Source organism: Durio zibethinus, chromosome 14 (assembly GCF_047325235.1).
Source record: "Durio zibethinus cultivar Kanyao isolate XHJ-2024 chromosome 14, ASM4732523v1, whole genome shotgun sequence".
Classification (NCBI taxonomy): domain Eukaryota; kingdom Viridiplantae; phylum Streptophyta; class Magnoliopsida; order Malvales; family Malvaceae; genus Durio; species Durio zibethinus.
In genome coordinates this window covers 10540050-10550138 of record NC_143175.1, presented here as the reverse complement: position 1 = coordinate 10550138, position 10089 = coordinate 10540050, and the positions used below count along the sequence as shown (strand labels likewise).

The 10089-nt window shown below is 30.1% G+C and overlaps 1 protein-coding gene across 1 annotated transcript; it reads left to right on the top strand.

The window, feature by feature from the left end:
* The first annotated feature begins 8032 nt into the window (after positions 1–8032).
* LOC111295194 (Translation elongation factor EF1B/ribosomal protein S6 family protein) lies at positions 8033–9942 on the top strand. The gene is made up of 3 exons (XM_022888586.2): positions 8033–8178; positions 8398–8619; positions 9398–9942. Exons 2-3 carry the CDS (start codon positions 8437–8439, stop codon positions 9665–9667), a joined length of 453 nt encoding a protein of 150 aa, XP_022744321.1. The 5' UTR covers positions 8033–8178; positions 8398–8436; the 3' UTR covers positions 9668–9942.
* Positions 9943–10089: the final 147 nt, after the last annotated feature.

Here is a 10089-nt window from a genome sequence, read left to right as displayed (position 1 = left end):
CATTTGGACATACCATCCACCCCAATGACACGTATCTAATTAATTTCCTTTCCCATTTACTTTGTACCAAAACAGATCTTCATTGATTATCTTTACCATAATTCACCTTGTGTTCTCTCATTGTTTCACCCCTAGAATGAATTGAGAAAATGCTTGATTGCATTATATTTGTCAAGAATTGAAATGATAATGAATGAATGAATATGTGTTTAAAAGAATCTTACATTCATTTGAAAAGAAATCTAAGATGATGGTGGTAGAAACCTAAAAGAGATGATTGGGAAGGATATATGATGTGACCAAATCAAGAATATGATGGGGCAAATTTTGAAAAGTGGTATAACCGAGTGATGGGTATAAGGATGAATTGGTCGATATAACTTGTAAGTTATGATTGAATGGTGGGAACAATCAGTGGACAGAGTTTGTTTTGGAATGGTTGATGCTGAGACAAGGACCCAGTGATGGTGGATGAAATTTGTTTTGAAATTTGCTAGTGCTGAGAAATTCATTGAATGATGGTCAAGGGATGATCGATTGATGAAGCTTATTCCAGAGTATTGAGAAACTGAACAAGGAAAGAATGTGAGTGGAAAGGACAATTGAGAGCTACACTGGTTCGATCTTAGAAGAGCAGTGCAATTGGATCCTTGAGGAATCAAAGGGCTTGACACCCAAGAAAGAAAAAGAGCTTGAGAAACTTGAGTACCATACATTAAACAGGAATTAATTGGCCAACATTTGCATAGCATGCATTGAAATTCATATGCATTTACATAGCATACACTACTTTCAGAAAAGTATAGTGTACAAATTCAAGAAGCAGGGGTGTTCCAACATCCCACATGGAAAAGACAGATATGAAAAGACTTTGCAAGTTTGAGAAGAAACTTGTCAGGTAAGTTCCTAATCCTTGAAATAGGATGTCTCTTGGTATCAGGGTTGATTTATAAGACCTTTGGGCATAATCTCCTGAAATCCCTTCAAACACAACTTTCAACTCCTTCGGACATGATTGTCTAGGAGTATTTACTTTCCAAAGTCGTGGTACCTCTGTTGAGAGGAGCAATTTACTTTTCAAAGTTTGTTGCCTCTGTTTAGAGGAGCAATTTACTTTTTCCAAAGTCGTGGTGCCTCTGTTGAGAGGAGCAATTTACTTTCCAAAGTCGTGGTGCCTCTGTTTAGAGGAGCAATTTACTTTTCAAAGTTTGTTGCCTCTGTTTAGAGGAGCAATTTACTTTTCCCAAAGTCGTGGTGCCTCTGTTGAGAGGAGCAATTTACTTTCCAAAGTCGTGGTGCCTCTGTTTAGAGGAGCAATTTACTTTTCAAAGTTCGTTGCCTCTGTTTAGAGGAGCAATTTACTTTTCCAGAGTCGTGGTACCTCTGTTTAGAGGAGCAATTTACTTTCCAAAGTCGTGGTGCCTCTGTTTAGAGGAGCAATTTACTTTTTCAAAGTTCGTTGCCTCTGTTTAGAGGAGCAATTTACTTTCCAAAGTCGTGGTGCCTCTGTTTAGAGGAGCAATTTACTTTTCCAAAGTCGTGGTACCTCTGTTTAGAGGAGCAATTTACTTTTTCAAGTTCGTTGCCTCTGTTTAGAGGAGCAATTTACTTTTCAAAAGTTGTGGTGCCTCTGTTTAGAGGAGCTTTGGTAAAAAAAAAAAAACAAAAACAAAAAAAACAAAAAAACCAAAAAAACAAAAAAACAAAAAAAAAATAAAAAAAACAAAAAAACTAAAAAATGTTGAGTTGAGTCTTGATTGGGTGTCTACGTCTTTGCGCAATTTCTGTTTCACAGAAAATGTGCAAAGAGGGGCAGCTGTAGACACCCAATTGGGTCCGGCCCAGATCAATTGGGCCTGGCCCAAATGGGTAAGCCCAATTCAATTTTATCTTGTATTTTTTTTTCTTCTTTTCTTCTTCTTTTGTATTTTATGTATTGTATTATTTATTATTATTATGTATTAATATATGTATATTTATTTATTTATTTTTTTGTTAGTATTTATATGTATTTTATTATTTATGTATATATATATATTTTTTATCTTTTTTATTTTATTCATTTTTGTATTTTTACTTATCTAATTATATATCTGATATATTTTTTTATTATTATTTATCTTATAATATCTGCTGATTTATCTTCTCTAATTATCTAGTTTTTTATTTTATTTGATTTTGATTTTGGAAGGCTGAGATTGAAGGCTGAAGAATCCCATTGGAAATGGGAATTCAATCAGAAGAGTCCAGTGGGATTCAAAGATTGAATTCCCGTCCAATGAGGAATTGAGATTGATCAAGAACTCCTGATCAATCCCTATAAAAGGGACTCTGGAACAGAATGCAAGACACACAGAAAACAGTAAGTAAAGCTACTGATTTGAGAGAAAAGGAGGCGTATAGGAAGTTAGAAAAAGTTTAGGAGTGTTCTGGGAGTGAGAAAAATTTTTTAGAAATTTTTGGCGAAAATTTTTTCTGGAAATTTCTGGGAAATTTCCAGATTTCGACGAAAATTCCGACGAAGTTTGAATTTTTCGGCGAAAATTCCGGCCAACATTGAAGTTTCCGGCGACCTGCCCAGTTTTCGGCGAAGAATCCCAGAAACCGGTGACTTTCCGGCCAACTTCCGGTGAAATTTCCAGATTCCGGCGAAAATTTCCAGAATCCGGCACCGGTGTTCTTCGGTTTCTAGAGAGAAGGGAGAGAAAAAGGAAGAAGAGAGAGAGAGGGGGAGGAGCGTTCTGCCGAAAAACGGAGGAAGGTGCCTTTTATACCCTCCCAAAACGACGTCGTTTTGGCCTTAAGTAACCCAGAGGATCCGCGCGTTTTGCCGCAACCCGACCCGACCCGGGCGTCGACTCGCTTTCTGACCCGCGCGTGCCAGCCCCCTCCGAGCCGAGCCGAGCCGAGCCAAGCCGCTCCCCCCGAGCCGTTTTCCTGCCTCGAGCCGAGCCGAGCCGAGCCGCGATCCGAGCCGCTCCAGTTTTTTTTTTTTTTTTTTCTTTGAATTTTTTTTTTCTCTTTGTTTATTTGTTTATTTTATTTTTTTACTTATTAGATTAGGTTTATGTAATATTCTTTTTATTTATTTTTTATTATTTTATTTTCTTTAAATAAAAATAAAAAAATTCCAAAAAAAAAATATATTTTTAGGGAAAAGTTGAAAGTATCAATTTTCCTTAGAAATAAATTTTCAAAAAATATTTTTGGGGAAAAGTTGAAAGTATCAATTTTCCTCAGAAATAAATTTCAAAAAAAAAATATTTTTGGGGAAAAGTTGAAACTATCAATTTTCCTCAGAAATAAATTTCGAAAAAAAATATTTTTAGGGAAAAGTTGAAAGTATCAATTTTCTTTAAAAGAAAAATAAATTTCCAAAAAAAATATATTTTTGGGGAAAAGTTGAAAGTATCAATTTTCCTTAAAAATCAAAATTTCAAAAAAAAAATATTTTTGGGGAAAAGTTGAAAGTATCAATTTTCCTTAGAAATAAATTTTCAAAAAAAAGGTTTTTGAGGAAAAGTTGAAAGTATCAATTTTCCTTGAAAATCGAAATTTCCAAAAAATATTTTTAGGGAAAAGTTGAAAGTATCAATTTTCCCTACAAAAAAAATCATTCTTTCCTTCCTTTCTATCTTAATTTTGATTTTGTTTTTTTCTTTAAATAATCCGACGACGGAGCCTCTGTAAGTGAAACAGTAGTTTTTCTTGCATACTCTTGAGGTGAGGGAATTTTCTCAATTTTCTGCTAAAAGTATTAGAGTCAATTGAGAATAATTTCCAATAATTAATTACTTGGTAAAATTTTAAAGCTTTTGGATAACACAAATTTAAGCTGGTACCATTTTTTGATGGGCGCTGTGAGGGTGCTATAACCTTCCTCACACGTAACCGAACTCCCGAACCTTGTTCTGGTTAGCAGACCTGAACCTATTCTTTTAGGGACCCTTAAACTTAGGTGTTCCCTGAAAGGACAGATTCCTTAGGTGGCCAATCGCACCTAGATAAAAAAGATTGGTGGCGACTCCCTAAAGTCAATGTCTAGCGATAGATCCCCGGATCTAGACGTTACGACAATAAATATAATTTTTATTAAAATAAAAAATTAAATAATTTATATTTTAAAATAAAAAATATTTAATCTCAACATAATGAAAGCCATACATTAGTGTAATAAAAAAAATTTTATGCGACCAAATTTGGGCATATTTTAAGTAGAGTCAAGGACATCTTTGTGTCATTAAATTGTCACTTAAATTTACATGGCACAAGTTAGATTAGCCTATTGTTAAATTGCTAATATAATATAATATCTTATCATACAGCGTCCGATTTATTTCATTACATTCTTGACCAAAATTTTTTTATTGAAAAAAATATAAAAATATAATCAAATAAACAAGAGTATGAACTTTTAGGGGTTATCTCTTGTTATCTTACAATCCAATAAATAGAAAACAAACGTTATAGAATTTTTTTTTATTAATAACAAAAGAGAGATTCGAACTTTATGTTTGTCTTATTTTAAAAGAAATTTTATTTGATGACAAAAAGAAGCTCATCTCGCTGGTCAGAATAGACTGGTAAAAGGAAAACATGCGTTTTTTTTTTGACCAAATATTTTTTGTTTAAATATTTTCATATTCGATAACTATTTTCAATTTTAATTATTTTAAAATCAAATCGGATCAAATTTTTATTAAAAAAATAAACTCTTCAAATGTTTATTTTTTTATTTATAATATTTAAATTCAAAATTTTACTAAAAAAAAATTAAATTTTTTTATCATTTAGATCACTTCTTTCTTTTATTTATCCTTTTTCTTTTAACAATCTCTTAGTATTGTAGCATATATAATTGTATATCATTTACTTTTCTTTTGAAAGTGTCCCCCATATTTTAATTTGACTTTGGACTGTATGTATTTGGGTTAATTATAGTTTTAGCACTCAAACTTTCAGCAAATGTATAAATTTATACCTAAACAAAAAAATTATACAAATTGATACTTGAATTTTTAAACTATGAAATAGTTTGGTCTATGAACTAATACTGTTAACCAATTTATTCACGTGACATTTGAGCAATAAAATTATGCCATGTGTAAAAATATTAAATATTTTTTTCAATTTCCACGCACATGGATGTCACATGGCAATCGATAAACAATGGGAAGATAAAAGGAGGGGAAGGGAGGGGTGGACGCTGACCCTGATCCTTCCTTTTACCCTTTTACCATTGCTTTTCGATCGAATTATGTTACATAGCATCCACGTGAAAATTTAAAAAAATAGTTAAATTTTTTTTATATATGTGTCATACACGTGGTATGATTTTATTGATCAAATACCACGTGGATATATTAGTTAACAGTGTTAGTTCAAGGATCAAATATTATATGTTTTGAAAGTTCATGCACCAATTGGTAAATTTTTTTTTTTGTTTGGGTACCAATTTATATATAGTTAAAATATGAAAAAAGCCCTCAAAATATTTAAAAAATTTTAACTAAGTCTTGCTACTATTATTTCATCTAACTAAGCCCTTCAATTTTTATTTTTCATTATATAAGCTATTTTAAGACATTGAACTCAATAATGCAGTGAAAAATATACATGTGGACATAATGATACACATATGGCATCAAGAGAATACAAAAAAGAAATATTTAAAAAAGGGTGATCTAACAAAAAATATTATTAATTAAAATTTTTTTTAATTAGTACTATAACAATAAATAATTATTAGAAGTTCATAACAATATATTAAATTAATAAGAATAAAAATTACTTTTATAATTTTAATGTTCAAGAGTATTAGCTCAAAATTAAAAGTGATTATCATATATAATATATATATATATAATATGTGCATTTAATCAAATAATATGTATAATTATCTTAAAACATAAATAAATGAGAGGTCATAAAAGTAATTTTAATTTTTTAATTTTACATCTAGATTTTTTTAATAATTATCAATCATAGTATCAAATAATAAATATTTTCTATCTACTTGTATTTTTAATATATATAATAAAATAATAATTATTTATTAATAAAAAGAAAATTGTGTATATGTAAATTTAATAAAAAATGTATATATTTATATGCTAATCAATAAAAAGAAAATTAAAATCACTTTTGTAATTTCAATATAAATATAGAAAATATCTTTTTTATTAATTTTACATATAGATATTTCCTATTCACTATTTTTTTTATTATAGTATCAAATAATTTATTTTTTTTATCAATTTTCATATAAATATAAAAATTTCCTTTTTTTTTAATAAATTTTACATGTAATCTTTTTCTTTTTATTAAAAAATAATAATTTTACATATAGATATTTTCTTTTCACTAATTAAATAATTAATCATTTTTATTAAGTTTCATATAAATATAGATATTTCTTTTTTATTAATTTTATATATTATTTATTTTATTGCTAAAATTTTTTGTTAGACATTCTTTTTGAAAGCTTTTACACTTTTTATGTCATGTGTATATCATTGTATTCACATGTACATTTTTTTGTCACATCATTGAGTCAACATGTCTTCAAATGATTTAGATAATGAAAAATAAGAGTTGAGACATATTTAGGTGTAATAATAATAATATAAGAGTTTAGTTAGATTTTTTTCAATATTTAAAGATTTTTTATATTTTAACATTTAATATTATCTCAAAATTATATGAAAAATCTTTTTCTTCTAGAAATTAGCTGAAAAGGTTTAGGTAGCCGTCTCAAGGTAACGAGAAAATCTATCAATTCTTTAGATAAATACAATAGTATGTATTTGGTATGTTAGAGAAGAACATGAAACTATCACTAATTTACTACTCCAACAAACATGGAAAGAGAAGAATCTGAGCGATGAAACACTTGACATTCTCTCCATCATCGATCCAATCCATTGATGCCTTCTTCAGCTTTTTATACATAATCAAATTAAGCCTCGAGAGTGCTTTCTTCTCTGTCTTGGTGGGACCCTAGCTAGCTTCACCTGCTTCATGGGATTTAATTTGTGCGTGTATGCAAAGAGAGATACGAATGAAAAAGAAAAAAAAAGAGCAACAAATTACTGAGAAAATGAGCAGGGTTATTGAATAAAAAAAAAGAAAAAGAAAAGAAAGGATGGTTAGATATAAAGTTGGCATCAGGTCGAGTTCGGAGTGAGTTTATGTGTTATCAAATCTGAATTCGATCTTATCTAAATTTTTTTTTATTTTTTTATATTCGAATCTGATCTCGACTTTGGCCCAATACTATATAAATTACACATGACCTGACTCGAATCGAAATTAATAAAATATTATTTTTTAAATATAAAATATTATATTTTAAATATAAATATTTAAAAATATTATTATATAAATATATATAAATAAAATTTTAAATAATTAATTAAAAAATAATTTTTTATATAATATCAGGTCGGATCGAATCGAGTTTGCCTAAAATTTGAACTCGATCCAACTTTGATTGTTTCATAATCTTATCCGATCCGAATCGAAATCCGAATTTAAAAAAAAAAAACGATCCAGTAAGGTCGGGTCAAATCGAAACTCATCAGAGATAGATTAAATTGTCGACCTTAGTTAAATATAATCTGAACTCTAGAGACAGAGCAAAAAATTTTATAAGAGTTGGAGTAATTGTTTTTGTTTATTATTGTTTATTTGTTAGGATAATTTTATTTATAGAATTATATTGAGAAAAAAAAAAGAGATTAGAAGATTGTCACATTTCTATTTTAATATAAAAAAAATTATAAATTATCCGGATGCAACTCAACAAAATTGTATTAAAAAAATTATTATATCCGATAACAGTAAGAATTTTAGATCAAAAAATTTTAAAAAAATTATACTACTAATATATCAAATATTAAATAATTATATTTATCCAACTTTTTTTTTTCTCGGAAATACGGGACCCAAGCCCCATTCATTGCCTTGTTAGCCCAGAAAAAGGTGCTTCACAAACCCACTTAGTTATTTGGGCTTTAATCTTGTTTTTTTTGCACTTTAATTCTTGAAGTTCAATCCGATTCCTTGAACCCTATAACAAAACCCCAAAAACACCCTTTTGTCTGTTCTCTTTTCTTGACTAAGGGTTTAGTTCCAACTCCAATTTGGGTGGTTTGTTGCTTCAGCCTTCGGTTTCAGGTATTTTTCAACCTCTACTCTTTTTTTTTTTTTTAAGTTTTGAGATTAATTTTATGGGGTTTGTTCTTCCAAAACGTGTTTTTGTCAATTTCTTGTTGATGGGTATTTTATTTGGTTCAGCTCAGGAGTCTGAAATCAATGTTTGAGTATATTATAATTATAATTATCATTTCCTGATGTTGTTTTATTTAGCTTCGATTTTTGTTTTTTGTTTTATAGGGTTGGTGGTTATAGTTTTAAAGTGATTGAGGGAAAACAATGCCTTTGTATGATTGTATGCTTCTGTTGAAGCCCCATGTGAGGAAGGAGGGGCTGATGGACTTAGTAGCCCGAGTAGGAAGACATGTCTATAGCAGAAATGGGGTTCTCACTGAGATCAAATCATTTGGGACCATTCAATTGGGGTATGGCATCAAGAAGCTCTCTGGAAGATACTATCAGGTTACATGATCTTATCTCTCATTATTATTTATTTATTTTTTTAAATAAAGACTTAAGCTCTTAGAGGATGAAGATTGTGTATTTATTGTTTGATTTTGCCTCTTTCTTTTGAAGTTTATCCGTTCTGCTTATGTGGAGTTGTTTTTGTAGTTATTTACCTTTGCAAAGTTTAGATTGTAATGAGTAACAACTACTGAACTTTGAAATGTAATCCAGCTTTGATTTATCTAAAATAACATAAGTCTTTTCTTTTGGTGGTCTATAATCAGCCTATGAGCATAAGTAGTTTGTGCATTGTTCAAACATCGATAAGATTTACAAAAATAAAAAAATAAAAAAAGGAGTTAACTCCTATAGATACATTTGCAATGAAAAATGGAACATGTTAATGACTGGTAGATATCTCGATATGGTGGTGTGCTGTTCTACATGTAAAGATGGATTTGTCTCATTGTACTCCATCTAGATATGGAAAAAATTATCCTATTACCATTATGATGTTTATTTGTTTCGTACTTTCTTGTTTCACTGATTGAAACTTGACTTTGGTTGTATCGGGAGAACCAGTTGAAAATATGTATAGATTGTCAATACTTAAGCCAAAAATTCTTTGTTTTTTTAGCTTATGGTGTTTGTGACTAGTTGTTTCCTGCTCACTTGTTTTATATCAAGTTTCTAACATGAGCTAGAAATGTGTAGACAAATTGGTCTTTTTGGCCTAGAAATTTATTTATGAAGTAATCAATTGAACTAACTGCTGTTTATATCATGTATATAGGGTCAACTCATGCAGATGACAATGATGGCCACACCCAATATCAACAAGGAGCTGCAGTACCTGAACAAGGAAGACAGACTGTTGCGTTGGCTTTTAGTTAAGCATAGGGACACAAAATATGGGCTGGAGTTCCTTAATGAAGATGATGGGGAATTGGAGCTCGGGAAACTTGCTCGAGGCAATATATATGATGATGAGGACATTGATGAGGATGAAGATGATAATGATGATGAATATGATGAGAACCCAGAGAATGGCGGAGAACATTGATGGGTAAAAGATTTTGATAATCTGAGGATAGGGCATGATAGATGATAGAAGAACATATTCAATGTTGGTTGTCATTGTAGTTTGCTGATTTTCGTTTGAATTATCTGACTTATGTTCTGCCTGGGTCTTTAGCGGCCAGAAGAGATACAGGGCATTGAGACCATAGTTAGCCTTTCCAATCTATGTATTTTCTGCCTTTTCCCAATATCCTTCGAGAATTTTGTATTCGATCAACAGACTCATTTCTTGAAATTTAAAAAATTCAGCCTGTTAAATCCTTGGGGCCCAACAGGAGATTTACATGTTAAGAAATATTTGTGACAAAAAAAAATTGTAAATTTAGGAGCAAGTGGCATTAGGCTTAAGGAAAAGCCTAACTCTGGGCCTGTTCAGTTGTAACATTTAGCTTAGGATTCATGTTT